General features: G+C 38.2%; 1 protein-coding gene across 2 annotated transcripts in view; it reads right to left on the minus strand.

The window, feature by feature from the left end:
* The window catches only part of CTNNBIP1 (catenin beta interacting protein 1), a 34,439-nt gene that overhangs the window by 5,332 nt on the left and 12,774 nt on the right, over nt 1-16,333 (minus strand). For both annotated transcript variants that reach the window (XM_027443188.3, XM_072026742.1), the window contains exons 2-4: nt 12,764-12,854; nt 8,740-8,861; nt 8,154-8,244 (exon numbers count right to left, since the gene is read on the minus strand). In XM_027443188.3, the coding sequence (XP_027298989.1) occupies nt 8,154-8,244; nt 8,740-8,835 (187 nt within the window). In that variant the 5' untranslated portion in view covers nt 8,836-8,861; nt 12,764-12,854. The remainder of the gene's footprint in view (nt 1-8,153; nt 8,245-8,739; nt 8,862-12,763; nt 12,855-16,333) is intronic.

The following is a 16,333-nucleotide window of genomic DNA, read 5'->3' on the forward strand; positions in this document are numbered from 1 at the left end:
GGAGAGCAGTGAAGACCAGAAGCGACTAAAGGGGTTTTGCTATTAATTTTAGAAGGGAAGAAAATAAGATTAGTATTAAAAGTGATATATTCCTATGTCCCACAGTACAGTTTTAAACAAGATCAGTGAAGGATGGATTTTATACATAACTCTAGCAGTGTTACTTCCTGCTCCCTCCTCGGTTCCTTTTGCTATTTTAACAGAAGGCTAGCAATGTTTTCATTTGCAGGAATTACATGCAAGCTAGCATTTGAAAGAGCCTCAGGCAATTGCATTTAAGAAGGCAATTTGATCTATCAAATAAAAGATAATACCACCTTCAAGGTAGACAAGTGGGTGGGTAACCCCCAGGGCACAACACCCAACCAAATACCACTCATCTTGCAATAAAGACTCAAGCCAATGCTGATTTCTTTTATTCCCACATTAAAGATCCAATTTTATACTTAAGGAGTTGATGCATTGCTACAAAGAGGTCGACATCCTTTCTCCAAATAATGGCAACCAAATGGAAAATTCTTGCAGGCTATCAAATCTGACACTAGCATGAATTCATGAGCACAGGAGCAACAAATTGACACCAAACCCACTGGTTTTCAGATGATGTCATGTCAATCCAGTCACTACCAACACATGTGCCACTGCCTTCTGGCTATTCCATCTCATGGCCTTACTTTATATTCACTAACAAAGGAGTTCATTATTCACCATTTCTCTTTTATTCAAGAGCACCATGGCTTTTGACAGATACAAAAAGCAATATCATTTCAGAGATCTGGGACCAGTTTGTTCAGGGGACTTGCAAAGAGGGAAGGTATCTCCATGTCCACAACGTGATTAGATAATTATAAAACACCACCACCACAACCCCTCAAAGGGCAGTAAGTTCTATGATTTGTAGTGGAGCACCAGGATGTTGAAAGGGACAGAAAATGTCAATTTTCTAAGAACTCCAGGTTGGTGTTCTTTGTTGTGCCTCCGTTTTTGCAAAAATGAAGCAGGAAAGACACTAAACAGTCCGAACCAAATCACTGTTTACAAAACACCAAATTCACATTTCTTTTTGGCATTAAAAAGGGGGTGGGGGATAAGAAGGGGAAGGAGAGGGGATGTTTTTAGGGTAGGTTTCTGTACCATGCTTCAGGCCTCTGGATGAGCAGAGGAAGGTTCCCAATACAAGAACCATCACAAAAGCCTTACCACATATCTGATGAAAACAGCCAATTAAACAAAAACAAAAATATACTTTCAGGTGGAAGCATGATATTGAGGGGGAAGCTCCCCAAAATAAATCCATACCTGGAGACCAGACACGAGACAATAGAAAAATAATAGAAAGAGAGAAGAAATATTGTACTAGCAAAATGATGCCTCAGTTCCCTAAATTTATTTCTTAGAATTTGGGGCTCAGTCTACCAATCTGGAGTTTCAGGACTAGGTGTGATTGTGCCTCAAAATAGCATGTAATCTCTGGCAGCTCACTTTATCCTCCCTACAACAAAATGTTGCCTCTAATACAGATGTTTACGTTCTAGCAGAGGAGTTTGTCCAGCATTTTTAGTTCCTCAAGGAGAAGGTGCTGTGAGATTGAGAAGCATCTATCTAGTGGTATTTCAATGACCTGGAAGCAGAATGAAAAAAATTTCTGCTGAATAATAATTTTCATCAGTCTGCAACGGAAAGGGATACCCTCGTGACTACTTTTAACTTCCCAGGGGCCGCTTACAATAAATCATTATTTCTGAAGATACCTGGTAGCAAAAAAAAAAAATAAAAAAAAATAAAAAAAAATCCTTGGTGACATTTGTCTAGAAAAAGTTCATCCACATTTCTCAGCACAAAAGCAGGTTTTGTTCAAATCCAGTCCTGCAACCCAAGCTATCCAGAGCTAAATGAAACCCATCTAGCAAGTCTGCTCATTAAGCAATTGTACAGCCGCTTTTACTCCTGTGCAAACACAAACATTTCCAGAGAATGGAGCAGGGGTTTCTATGCAGTGAAAGGAAGGCAGGGATTAAAGTACTAATGAATAAGGCTTCTGCAGCAGTCTCACTTGGCTCTCATAACGGATGTTTTCTTTCTAATCAAGTAAAAAATTGAAAAAGCAGAGCACAGGTTATAAAGTTAAGCTGCACGTTGCCAGAAGTCTGCAATTAAGACAATAGGACTGTGAACCGTGTTTACTTTCAGCACATCCTCCACTGAGCTTTGCACTTCCAGTAATTAATTTATAGAACAATGAGGAAGGTACACGTACACCTGACCTAACACATTCTATACATACAACATCTCCCTCCACAAGCTTCCCTTTTCTGGACACGCTTTTCTACACTGAAATAGAGACTTGCATATACCCAACAAAATGTTTCCCATCTACCTACAGAGGCAAAGCATTGACTGCCACAAACTTTCAGACATGAAAATCCTTCTTCCACTTCTTTCACCTTATACTTTCACACCTTTATCCTTCCTGAAAGTTGACAATATTTAACTTGTACCTAATGCTTTCCACAGCAAGTACTCACCTACAGGGACATCAAGCCAGTAGGGTACAAGCTGGGTTCAAAACACGCTGCCTTAACCCAGAGCAAGATGTTACCTGTAACTGCTATTTCCTAGTGTCTCTGGAATGATGAATAGATACATAGAACTGTCTTGTTTGTAGCCACCTGCAAAATTAATAAACCTGAAAAGCTTTTGGAGATCAGAAGGTTAAACCTGTTGTGAGGGTTGAAAGGATGCCAAATTGAAAAAAAAGAAATCTTTACTTTCCTCATGATCTTTACATGCACACTTCTTCAATCACCTTCCAGCAACTATCTTCTAAACATCAACTCTTCTTTGAAATTTCCCGTCTTATTATCCTAGTTTGGCATTCTAAAAATACAACATGCACTGCTGAGAGGAGAAAGGCATTAAGACAAGCATGGTGTTTAAAAGAGAAAAAACAACCCTACACTGAGAAGAGCTCTGATATCTCCGTTTCTTCACCACTATTTGATGCTTCATGGCTGCAGTCTGCCTCTTAGCTCCACAAGCAGCCTAGTTTTGTTTTCAATACCCTACCATCCAGAGAATGCGTCTCACCGAGCTGAGGCGTGTGTTTGCATCTTGGCTTTGCCCTCCCCAAGGGACCAGCTTTTTCTTCAAGAACCAGCATGACACTCCTGTTGCTATAGGAACAACAGAGCTGTAATCACCAAGGTCTTGGTATAATTCACGTATCATGCTTACTAGCTGCATAGCTTCCATTTTCAGATACACCACAGAGCAGGGACTTAAGGCAGCCAAGTGCTAGCCTAGCATTTAGAAATTTAAGTAACTGGGAAGCAGGAAATATGGTGGTGTGTTTTTTTTTTTTTTAGGTGATACTTCTGTGCATATAACTTCCTGAGAGGCGTTTTGCTTGTGTTAAAAATATTTAAGAAAGCCTCAATTTCATCACTTCAAGTTCAAGAAACCTAATGAGTCTGAGCTGCGTTAGCTCTTGCTGCAATGCAGGGAAGAGCACTAATATGCAATATCTCAAAACAGCTCATGATCACATCCCCCTTTTAGAACAGACACTATTTGAAGAGGGATCGTTTTGGGTTCCTCAGTTATTCTTGGGGCTATGAAAAAAAAACAACAAACACACAGATGTCAGCTAAAAAATGCTCCTTAGAAAGAAAAATGCCATTTATTTTGCACTTTCATATAGGTATTAATAAGGTTGCAGCAATGATCTGAAGATAAGATGTTTATAAAATAACATTAATAACATGGTACAAAGGTTTAGGCTCATAATTAATACTAAGCATTAAATACTTCAGTCTAGTTTTTTAAACTTTTGTTTAGACCTTCCTGAGTTAGTGAGATCTCATCCCCTTTGCTAGCAGTGTACTTTTTGATGGGTAATCAAGTGTTTCATTTATCAGATAAGCCTCATAATTGCTATGGATGCAACATGGCCAGATCCCTTAAAAAAGAGAATGGGTGAGCAGGCCAAGTATTAATAAAACCAGCCAAAATATCAAGCTATGAACTGACTCCAGACATCTAAATTGTCCAAACATTCCTTGTTCTTGGTGAACTTAGTCCAGATTAAGGGAAGAACAACTCGAGAGAGGCATATCAAAGGCAACACACCAAAAGGCCAAGCACTTCCTAAGATTCTGGAATACCCTAAAAAGAAAGGGCAAATAGAGTTGGAATAAAAAGACAATTATGTTAAGACAGGAATACATGTTCTGGGTATTCAAGATGCCTCCACAGATCTGTTGCTCTAATACAAGCTGTGCCTCTGAAAGTGAGGGGTATAGAAGACATACTGGACAGAACCAATTTCAATTTGATATCTGCTGGGACACGGTAGAGAGCCCTGGACATACATTATTATTATCTGATTTACACAAATCCATTTAGTAATGCAGTCAGACCAACTCTGAGCTCCCTGTCAGGAAATCAAGGTTCAGTGCAGCAGGACACAATGTAGGTGCTTCAAGAGTGAAGTCGTTCCAGATGTATATTTCAAATATAAACAGAGATCTGCAAATAATCCTAAAACAATGATTTTCTATGTCTGAACTGACAAACTTCTTAAAACAAAATGGGAAACAAAAAGCTAAGAATTCAATTTCCCCTCTTCCTAGAAAACTAAACACAAACTGAAGGGGAGTCAGACTTCAAGCTTGCTTTAAAAATCACAAAGCTTTTTAAAGGTGCTTTTTGATTAAAGTTCGAGATTTCAAAATTATATTGCTGAATCCTAATAAGGTAAGCATAGTACCATGAAGGCACTTTAAATGTCAGTGTTATTATTATCAAAAAGTGGCTAAATGAAGGTTTATAGCACAATTACTTGAATTCAGCAGGGACGAGCGTAAACTTCTTTCCTCAGTGTGCTGTCACATAGCTGCAAATCTATATTGGACACACAGGTTGCAGAGTGACTCCCCGTGGTCAGACAAATAGACTCAACTAAGGAGTTGACAGCTCTTTATCAAAAAAACTTAGTAGGGAGCACCAGACAGTGACAAGACTCAGCAGTCCTACCTTAGGTAATTATTGTGAGGCAACCTGCCAGCTGTCCTAGGACACTATTTCATGGAGGCACAACAAGAAAAAAGCATAAAAATTGTAATGGGGACTGTAATGTACTTATGAAATCCTAAATCATCACCTATACTCTTCTTAACAACATCAAAAAACTTTCTGCAATTGTGGGGCCAGACTACAGCATATGTAAGTGATTCACAAAAAATTGCAGGTCTCTACCGAAGCTTTTAGAATGCCACAAACATCATTCCCTTTTGGGGAAAGAAACGAGGGTATGAAATCAGCTTTCTGCCTTGTGCATGCCCGCTAGAGAAAAATGGTTCTGAAGTCTAGGACAAATTAGGCCGAGAGCAATTTGTCCTTTTATTGGAAAAAAAAGGTCTGTGAAATCTGCTAGCCTACCAAGTCCTTAAAACTAACTCCTTAAATAACACCTCTTATTTGTTGTGTAAGGCAAACTGCATAAAGACTAAAAAAAATCCTCTGGAGGAGACTCAATGAGAACATTAAAAAAGCAGGGAAGAAAATTCCTTTAAGGAATCTTGAAGGACACAAAACATTTAAGTTCCTCAAGCATGTGGACTTGGGACAGGGTTTTTCAGTGCAAGATAATGCCATCTAGTGGAGATGGAATCTCCCTTAAGATGGCAAGTCGGACACCCGTGGCATTTTTATCCTCTGGTTTTGGTACTTTAATGATCAACCCTTCATGCTTCACCAACACTAGAAGATGGCAAAAGGTACTGACAGCTGGTAATGGTTGCTGCTGGGTTTCTTTATTAAGAAATGACACATAACATTTCTTAATAAAGTAAAATCACAGAAGAAAAAGAGCAAAGAGCAACATTATCATAACTGACTATTACAAATCTGCAGAGGTTTTCCGAGGATCAAAGTCCAGAGCAACAAATTACAGTTGCTCATGCCTTTTAGCATACTGCAGACAAAATGGTATTTGGCTGGGTTTCCTCATTGCAATTTCTTCTTTATGCTACGCTCTCGTTAATTTGGAGAGACAGCATATCTGAATATGAAAAGGACCAACATCTTTTCCCGCTTTTCTAAATAGTTAAGTATTATCTTTCTTTGTTCTATTTTCTTCTACCAAAAAAAAAAAAAAATCTTAATGGTCAGGACAACAGCTTCACTATAATTTAGGAGAATTGAAGGTGGATCGTAGGGTCAAATCACACAGGAAGGACAGCAGCATCTCAGATCACATCAAAGTGAGCAACTGCAGGGAGAACTTCACTTCCCTATGGAAAAAGTCTAAAGAATCTTCAAGGACTTAAAGAAAATGCTGACAGGGAAATCATTTAGCATCTGTTCAACTATGGAACAAAGATAACTTTTTGAACAATATATAAAGCTCTCAGATTTCCTGTGTTGCATCATTAGGGAGTCTAGAAGCAGAATAAATAACTGTTGGTCTCACTTTTGACTATATTTAAATTTTAAGTCAAATTTTTTTTCAGCTGCAAGTTTCTGACCCTTATCTGGAAGAGCACCCTTTGGGGGTTCTTACTTTTCATATCACCTTGACAAACTGAAAGCAATCAGAAACAGTACTTTGGGCTTTCTCTATAACACTAGGGCAGGAATTTTTAAGCACTCTGACATTATTAGAATTACGTTTCCAAAGCCCTGTGTAAAGTAAGAAAATAATTTGTTAATTTTACAAATGATAAAAGCAGACAGCTAAGACAGGAAAGTTAGATTAAGCTGTATAGGAGAACAGCTGTACAATGTATCAGTGTCCCTTGGCTGGACTTCTGCTTTTATTACCACTTTTTTGCCAAAGTTCAGACAATTCAGCATACACTTTTATTATGAGAAATGTAACTATTTTAGGGATAAAGCTGACAAATGCCAACTGCTTAAGACAACGTGATAGTAACTGTCTGGTAACTAAGGCAGTCATTCTTAACTGAATAAATCATCTTCATTTTTTTGAAGAGAAACTGGCAAATTTTCACTTTAGACTGGCAGAAAGTTTAACAATTCTGAGCCAAAATACACAGGTGTATCTATCTCCATCAGTCCCCCAGCTATGTGAGGAATGAACACACAGGCTTAAAACTGAAGAGCAAGTCTGTGCAGGTTGTGTTTCTAATGGTTTTCTAAATGTCTCAGATCTATATTAAATTTCTGTTCAACTCGGTTCTTTCTGGCATAAGAAACTAGCAATTTTCCTTCAAAACCAAATCCCACATTATGAATGTGGTCTGGCAGGAAGCCTATGAAGGGGAAAATATTCAGAAATAAACATTCAGGTTCAGAACATATTTGTAGCTTCAGAATACCACCACACAATGGTTTTCCAAGACTTCTGTAAAGAATTCACAAAAATACCACCTACTTCATCCCATTAATGGGAACCTAAAGGAATCAAATTAAAATAATACAGTATGGCAATAAATTAAAACAGTGTACTAAATAATTCAGCATTTACCAGAACAAGTATGGAAGTTTTACTGTGACAGTTACCTCTGGCTGTACTTTATCTCAAAGGTACTGTATTATTTTAGTATGAACTAGATTTATTTATTTTTTTTTTTACTGTCAGAGTTTGTGCGCCACATACATCAAGCAGACTTGATTTTGAAGTTATTTCATACCCACCACCCTTGTTCGGGAATTGCATTGTGCAAACTAAAGAAATGCTATGGGAAACAAATTCCTCTTGTTGCTAAACTCTCTCTGAAACTGGGCCATTTCAGCACAGTAAGAATAAATACAAAAATTCAGATGAAAGTTGACTTAGGCAGAGGACTCATACTGAATATTATAAGACGCTCAGAACCAGAGGGGCCTAGGCATGCCTGAGTTTAACTTCACCTATAGCAAAAAAATCAATGAGGTTAGAATTCATTTATATTTATCAAATATATTGGGAAGTGATATACATTAATTCATTTCACAAGATTTTGGCCAAAAATGTTTTGAGCCATCATGGAGAATAATGCCCTTCATCCTAAGTAATCTTAGGTATATCCAAGACTTACTTTATCTGACAACATAAAACCACCTGTTAAGAGAAATAGGAACCTAAATTTAGTGTTTTCTGAGACTGTTTCACACTAATTAAACAACAGGCAAACAAATCTGGTACTCACCCTGATCAATTGAGTGTTGAGGAAGCTGGCTAAGTTGGCTATTCACTACACCTGCATATGTGCGCAAGAACTCCTCTTCACTGGCAGTCAGCTGGAAATGTACAAAGAGTCAGTCAGCAAAACTAAAATGAAGAAACACTGAAGATATCATCTCTGACTCCCCAGTAACAAATATCACAGTTGCCTCTATTCTACTCTTCAACAGTTTAAGCTGTTATTTGTACAAATTTTAATGCCAGCAAGCAATAACAGCAGCAAACTGGTACATGCATTCATGGAGAGATTCAAAGCCACTTTAAAACAGATGCCTTATTCTCCTGGTTTCACAATAATGAAAAACTTTGGCTTATATAGAGTAATAATCAGGTGTTCGGATGCAGTTTCGGGCACCACAAGCCTCGTAACTTTTTTGTAGAAAATCAATTATATTTAATCACAGGTGATGGTTAAATCAATGATAGCTAAAACAATTCAGCAGTAAAACCCAACCATCGCCTGCCCATCTCAGTCAGCACAATCCCAGTTGCTAAGAAATTATATTCGGAAAGCTACAAAACATGGGCTGTGACAGTTTGTGCCATCTTACATTTGATCCCATCTTCCTCAGCATGAGCAGGACTCTCACTTTCTGCTGAATGTACATCTCCTCCGGACTCTTTCCGGGGACGCCCTCACGGTTCATTCCCCTCCTGCCAGCTCCTGGATTTCCTGAAGGCATGATAAGATCAGAAAAAGACAGACCAAAACAGGTAATGGGGTATAATAGAAACAATAACAAAGTTTAATTCCTAAACCATCTATTTTTCACCGGCAGGCAGAATATGAAGTAGCCTGAAATAGTGAGGAATCACAGGCTTTAACAGAAAAGCCTTAAAAATCTGAATAGCTAAACTGGGCCTCACTCAACCCAAAGACTCAAAGAGTCTGATATTAAAATCACTACTACCTCATTATCTGTTGTTACATCACTGCATGAGTAGAAAATGAGAAACCTAACAACTGGATGAAAGAAGTACCCTGACAGAAAAGCTTGTGTTTTTGTTTTATTCCCCTGTAAATAACCACAGCTAACATGGAAACAAGATGCAGAATGTACAGCCATCAAGCTTACACTGGAGGAAAAAAAAAAGCTGAATGAAATCTTAAGTCTTTCTCTTTTATAATAAAAAGCCACTTCACGTTTTGTAAAAGTTTGTAAAAATTTATATAATGGTTTTGAAGAGAAAGAAGAGATAAGAGAAACAGGGGAAGAATACAGCTTAGCATGCTTTCTCACATTGCTTAAGTTTAAGTTTTGCTTTTCTGTTTTAATTAAGAATAGTAACATCAGAGAATAAACAGACAATGCCAAGTAAATTCTAGATGGTATAACATCATCGTAATTTATTGCCTGAGTATCCAATAATTCTTCAAAGTCCACAATACCATGTTTATCAAGTCAAAGTGGTCAGGAATGACCTTCAGCTGCTATTAATATATTCCAAGATGAATTTTAAGTCAGCAATAGTAAAAGTCTTAACTGCAAATTTAGGAAATAATAATGCTTCAAATAATACATCGATACAGCAGCATAATAAACCAAATAAACCTGTTACAAGTACTATGTGTTGGAGAACATAACCCCTAGCTCAGGAATGCCTGGATGGAAGTTTAAAGCAGCTCCTCTTCCACAACGCACAGCTCAGAGAATTGGCTCCAGAACCGTCCTCCAATTGGTTTTCATACACACAACAGGGTCTGGTTCTATATAAAGCTATAAATCTGATTTTTTGAATCTTAGGAATGAAGGGAATACATGAGACATGAGGTATGCTTAGTACCACAGCAGGTTCAAACACCACTGCTTTCCACATAATGTTCTCCTGTAGTCATTACCAACTCTCCCCCCACTTTATCATTATTATTTTTAAGGGAAAGTAATCTGGGTGTGGAAACAGTTTAAAATTACACACGGGCCCTCCTGAATGAGTCAGAAATAATGCAAACTTAAGTAGCAGCTGCAGGGATAGGCTTTGCCACCCACATTACTTAGCATGAAGACAGCAGAGTGGAGAAAGCTCTATCACCAGTCCTGTCTGCAGCAGTTCCCACTGGGAAGATTTGCATTATACCCATTTGGTAGAGACGGTTGGGCTCAAAAACTTGCAGCCTGTAAATGTGCAAGGTGATGATGATTTTATTTTTTGCTATAATCAGCAAATTGCTTTCTGAAGGGGGAATAAAATGATCTCATAATTTTGTACAGCAACTCTGAGGTAAGCAGATTGGATAAGTTCCTAGGAGTGCAATTTGTGAGTGGTAACAAGTGATGTCAACAGCAAGCTAATGAACAAAGACAGTGAGCAAGAGATGTTAAGTTATATCTATCCTGAGACAGATGAAACTATAACCATTAAATCAAGATACCAAACAAGATTGAAAGGTTGAAAATGTGTGACTGGTTCTTCATGTTGAACTGATACATACTACTATTTTATTTCTTTAATATTGTTACTTGAAGCAGGAAGGTGCTGTATTAGTAGCCAAAGAACTCAATCTAGAAGAGAACAACGTAACAGGACTGTCCTGTATACATTTTTGCCTCATTTCTTCATCTGCATAGTCCCCTCTCTAATATACAGTATGTTTATACCATGAAGTCCAACTTACTTTTATCCCTACTCTACAGACAGATAGCTCTCTTTATGCCCTCATCACTCTCCCCTGCTCCCTCCCAAAAAAAAGGCATTGAATTCTTCCTCATTTTTTACTTACTGTCAACAGGGAAACTCTATTCAAGTAATGTGTGTCTCACAGTACTGTTTTGTTCTGCTAGCTTACGCCAATATATGCTGTTCCAGCATTTCCAAATTGCACCAATCTATCACTCTACAAAACACTCGGAGCAGCAAGGTTTAATAATATCATAGCTAATGGGCCTGTCTGATGGGACAATTCAATCTGTTAGAATTTATTTAGTCCTGCAGCAGTAGAAAAAAATAATTTGAATTTCTATGTTAAAAAATGATAAAGAAAAACATACAATATTCTTGGTAGTAATCACAATATTTTGTCAAATCCATGTTTGGAAACGCATGGATATCTTGACTGGTCTGACTTACAGAATCAAATGCCACAAATAAGGAGGTAATTAAAAAAATTAATCTAAGAGTTTATCATATTTGTATTTTTTCCTCGATTCTTTTGTTTGGTTCTTCATATAAATATACTCTATAATGATACCTGACATAACTCCTCACTGTTTTAGCTTTCATAGCAGCTTGCTCAGACAAATGGGCACATCTCTCCTTCCAAACTGATGCAACAGTTCTGTTATAAAATGCCATCAGTAAAGTCTGGGAACAAAGACTGAAAGGGCAACGAGTGGAGCAGCCAGATACAGTAAACAAGTGCTTCGAAGTAGTTTAAAAGTGCATGAATTTATACTTCTAAAGAAACTGGATGAAAAATCATGTTTACAGAAAGATAACAGCTCAATAACACTGTATAGGAGGTCTTTTCACAGTCTCAACCCCTCCATCAGCATGTCGTGTATTACATTGAGAAAAAAAAAAAAAAAGCTCTTTCTGAAGCTGAAGTGTTTTGTTTTTTCCTTTGTCCAGGAAAAAACAAAAATCAAGACACCTGAAACATAGTAACACACCTGTGGTTTAAGAATGGAAGTTATATGGAATATCAGCCAATAGGTGGCACTATCCACAAACTCCAAGAAAATGCTGCTGCTGCTTCCATGCCAGCTGGGGAGATCTGCACATTTCATCATCCCATTCATTACACATCAGATGATTTGAGAGACTGACAGTCAATAGATATAGTTATTCATTGTCTTCCAGTATAATAGTCTTCCAGTTACTTATTAACTTATCAAACTCTTAAAAAGGGATAATGAAATATTCCTATTTAAACCTGGTCCTTCTGAAGCAAGCTTCAACCAAGATGGATTCATCATGAAGCTACCTATTTAACAGGAAGGATTAAAGAATACTAAAACCTACCCCTTTGGTGAATACTTCACATTGGTAGTAGCAACATGGGGTGAAAATACACAGCATGAATCAAAAGCTACAAAAATATATGTATAAAGAGGCTAAATTAAGACTACAGCACAACAGTGCTTTGCTCTTCATACACCGCATAATTATTTTGGGTGAATTTCAGCTACCACAGCTTTCCCTACTTGACATTCAAGTAGAAACAAAAGTCTTAAGTCAATATTGAGACTGAAAACTTTAAACCTATCTCTGTCCCTGCTACATAAAGCTTTTATGAAGAATCATAGAAGAATCATATCCTTTAGGATGACAAATAATACCCACCATATGTATCATATAATTACACCAGTAAATTTCCACAACCACTTACGAAGCTAGTCTGTTCTCAGAAGTCAGCACAATCCATCTTTACAAATGAAGGACTGGAAAGTCTTATTGAAGTACTTAGCCACTTCGCTTTCTCAAGAAAGTGACATTAATATGCTATACATAATGAAATGTTACTTACCAGAATTTCCCTAAACCTACAACTCTTTCTGGTACATATATGAAGAAAGCTCCCCCACCCTGTCCCCTCCCAAACAAGTAAAATATTAAGAGATTTCCTTGCCAACATACCTGCTTCTAAAAACCACAGAAGATCAGATAATCCGTGTGTTCAGCCCCAATTAACGGTCAGATTTGGAAAAAACAGGATGGGGAAACTGCCCTGTGAAAAGAAAATGAGCAAAGCATTACAGAAATATACAAAGCCGAGAACCAGAAAAAAAACCTTCAGTATGTTTTGAATCACAGTCTGCTTTATATCCCTGGTCTAGCCAAAATTCATAAAAGTGTAGGCTAGTCTGGAGTTCGTAGATCCTTTTTATTCTTAAAGAATAAGTTTTCTTAAAGGTCAAGCCATTCTACATCTGCAAGATTTACACCCTGTCCATACCAATGACATTCCCAATCACTTGAGAATGGAATGCATTCAGCTTTGCATTCTTTAAGAAGCTTTCAGCATAAACCCCAGCTCCCTGTAAAAGCCAATAAAAGAAAGGACATGTAATTTCTTCTAGATTAAAAAAAACAGGCGTAGCTTACCAAAGATTTGAGGAAAACTAGGGAGAAATGGAAAGCATGGTGACTTTGACCAAAATTATTGTTTTCAGCTATGCATATGTTATGTGAATATAGCAATTACAAAGACTGGCAATTAAATGCTGGGCTATAAAATTCTTTTGCTCAAAACGATTCAGACCAACCCCACTGTTCAGTCCCCAACGTCGAACAGTTACATGTGTTATTTTAGACTCGTGACATATTTCTGAACATATTTCACAACTTACACTGGGCACATCGGCTTGGTAAGAGTTTACAACTCCTACTGCCATCACATTAGTTTATAAGACAAGCTGTTCGAGCTCACAAATGAAGTGGTAGTTCAGGTCCTCTTACGTGCAATGAAACAGTAAGGGCCTGCTACTTAGGACAGCATCACAGCTAGAACTATGTAATAATTACCATAAGCTGCTATACTTAATTAAGAGTTTCTGATTAGGGAAGATATGCATACCTGCACCATTCATTAACTTATCAAACCACTTTAAACTTATCAAACACACTCTCTGTTTTAAAATAGTCTCAGTAAGTGAAGGCAAATCTAGACAAATCCAGTTTCTTTCATGGCTGTTCACGGTGACCCCATGCAGACACCTTTACTAGCAGAGAAACAAAGACGGAGTAGCTAGGGCTACTCAACCATTCTGTACACCAGATTTATTCAAAAAAGGCTGAATTCAAGGTACCTGCTAACTTCACCCATGTGTTCTCTACAGTGGCCCTTACTAAGCAGCGCTGCAACAGCTGAGCTTTATCATGGGCTTAAAAGAATTAATTTCATTTCTCCGGAGGAGAAAAATTGCCTGCTCTATTTAAGCCATACCTCACTAATTAGTTCCCACTGTTCTTGCCCTCTAAATATGCAACGCGGTCCCAGGAAAGATTATCTACAGCACCAACAACAGGACCATTTATAGGATCTAATTGCTGCTCTCATTTCTGTAGACCTCAAAGAACCCACACAGACTGTACAAATACTCACCACACACCTGAGAGCTCCTTCCTAAAGGAGAAGATCAGCACACGGGTACTAACCACTTCTGAGATGCATTTACGTCCTACTGACAGTTAGAGCGTATTTATGGCTACCATCAGAATTCCCAATCCTCCCCTAAATTGCTAAGAATAGTCATTATGCATTTATGTTATATTTAACACCAAACACAAATTAAGACAGAAGGATCAAATGTTTTCCTGACCCTATAAATTCAGGGGGATTCAGCTGAGAATTGAAACATACTCTACACGTCATTTTCAAGACCAGCTAGAAAGCTTAAACTGCAGATAGTCTTACTTTCAAGAAGCAACAGCCTCTTTCCAAGTCAGCAGCAGCACTAAAAACATGCTGCCTCTGTCAGATCCACACAGTTGCTCCCAGATGAACTCACCTCACCTTCATCACAGCAAATAAATAAATAGACCATCGAGCTTGCGCACTGTACCTTGAAAAATCCTCTGCTAAACTGCAGTGCAAATCCTCTGAATAACACACGCATTTACTGCTAAAGGCTTCCAAATGCCTGGAATAAATTATATAAATCAGGTTTCATTACTTTTTCCTGAAGGTGTGAGGACAAAAGAAAAGGCCTGGTGACCAGTCCAAAGTCACACGTCCTGCCACCTTGTTCCCAGCTATGACAACCACCAGCTTACACGTCCAGTGCTTTCCATTATACATCAACACTTCCACGTTCATCCCTAACGAACCCTAAGAAATAGGATCTAAAAATATTTCGCAACTGTGTATTTTAGGGGTGGGAGGGAAGAAGTGCAAAATATGAGAAAGAGTTTAGCAAGACAGCTGAAGGACAGCTGAATCATCACCAGGATGAGTTGTGCTCACAGCCTTGAAAGCCCCAACGGACCTGTGTGCTAACACAGCAATCCATCCCTGCAGCACTTTTCAGCTCAGGTTAATTCTTTGGCTCTTGGAAATTTACCATCTCTAAATCCTGCTAAGTCTTTGCTCACCTGTACCCACCTTCCACTCCTGCAAAGTCATTGAGTCATTGCTGATTTTGCCTCTGCTGAGTTTTTTGTCCCTCTGCCTACACAACTGGTAGCTGCTTCATGCAGCTTGTGAATGCTGCAGGACATGGGGAGGTTGGCATCACTTGATCGTCACACAAGCCTCTCAACAATTCTACAGGTATAAAAACAGCTGCTTGGGCTGGTCACACTGATCAGCACTTCCACCATGGAAAGTAGGATGCAGATTTTCTCCTGGTTGCAAGATTCTGCTGAAGCCCAGCTACACACCGTGCACTCCCACATGCATGAGAAAGCATAACTAAACACCTTCCACTTAAGGTGTCATTGGAATACAAGAACATAAAACCATTTCTCATACTTAAAATCAAAATTCTCCCAGCCCCAATGGGCTTACACTCCCAGGCAAAGACTTCAGAAAAGATAAAAACCATGCAAGGTCCTTTACCACGGAAATAAAATAACTTTACTACACACGGTCTCCAGTTTCATTCCATGCTTGTCCTTCTCTACTAAATAATTCTGCTTCCTTACAATGCTGTACACTTGGGTCAGAGTATTTTTTAACATACAAAAGTCTTACCAGCAGTGAAGCAATGTTTACAAGTTCAGAGTAGTCCATATGGGAGCTGAAAAGAGGTGGAAGTCTTAGGCACTATCACTTAACTCACAATGCTGCCCCAACCAGAGAGATAAATGAGTTTTTAAGCTAAAATATAAGGCATAATAATCAAAAAGAAACGTGGTTTAAAATATGTATGTCACTGAATTACAACAGCTAAAGGAAATGGAACAGGCACCAGGACGCAGCATGCTGAGTGAAGGATGCTGGCAGCTCAACAACAAAGAGGAAAACCAACCAGCAACTAGTTTGGCATGTCCTATAAATCAAACTGTTATCAAAGAACCACTGAATCCTACTGTAATAGTACGAACACAGAATTAATATGTTTTCCTATTCTTGTCAAATACGTTATGTTGCATATGAGAAACAATCCCACAACATTTTGATTCTTCTCAGAAAAAAAAAAAAAAACAGACAAGGAGATAGAAAAATACCAACAGTTATGTGCTGAAGGGATTTCCATAGCATTA

Source organism: Anas platyrhynchos, chromosome 22 (genome assembly GCF_047663525.1).
Source record: "Anas platyrhynchos isolate ZD024472 breed Pekin duck chromosome 22, IASCAAS_PekinDuck_T2T, whole genome shotgun sequence".
NCBI classification, from domain to species: Eukaryota; Metazoa; Chordata; class Aves; order Anseriformes; family Anatidae; genus Anas; species Anas platyrhynchos.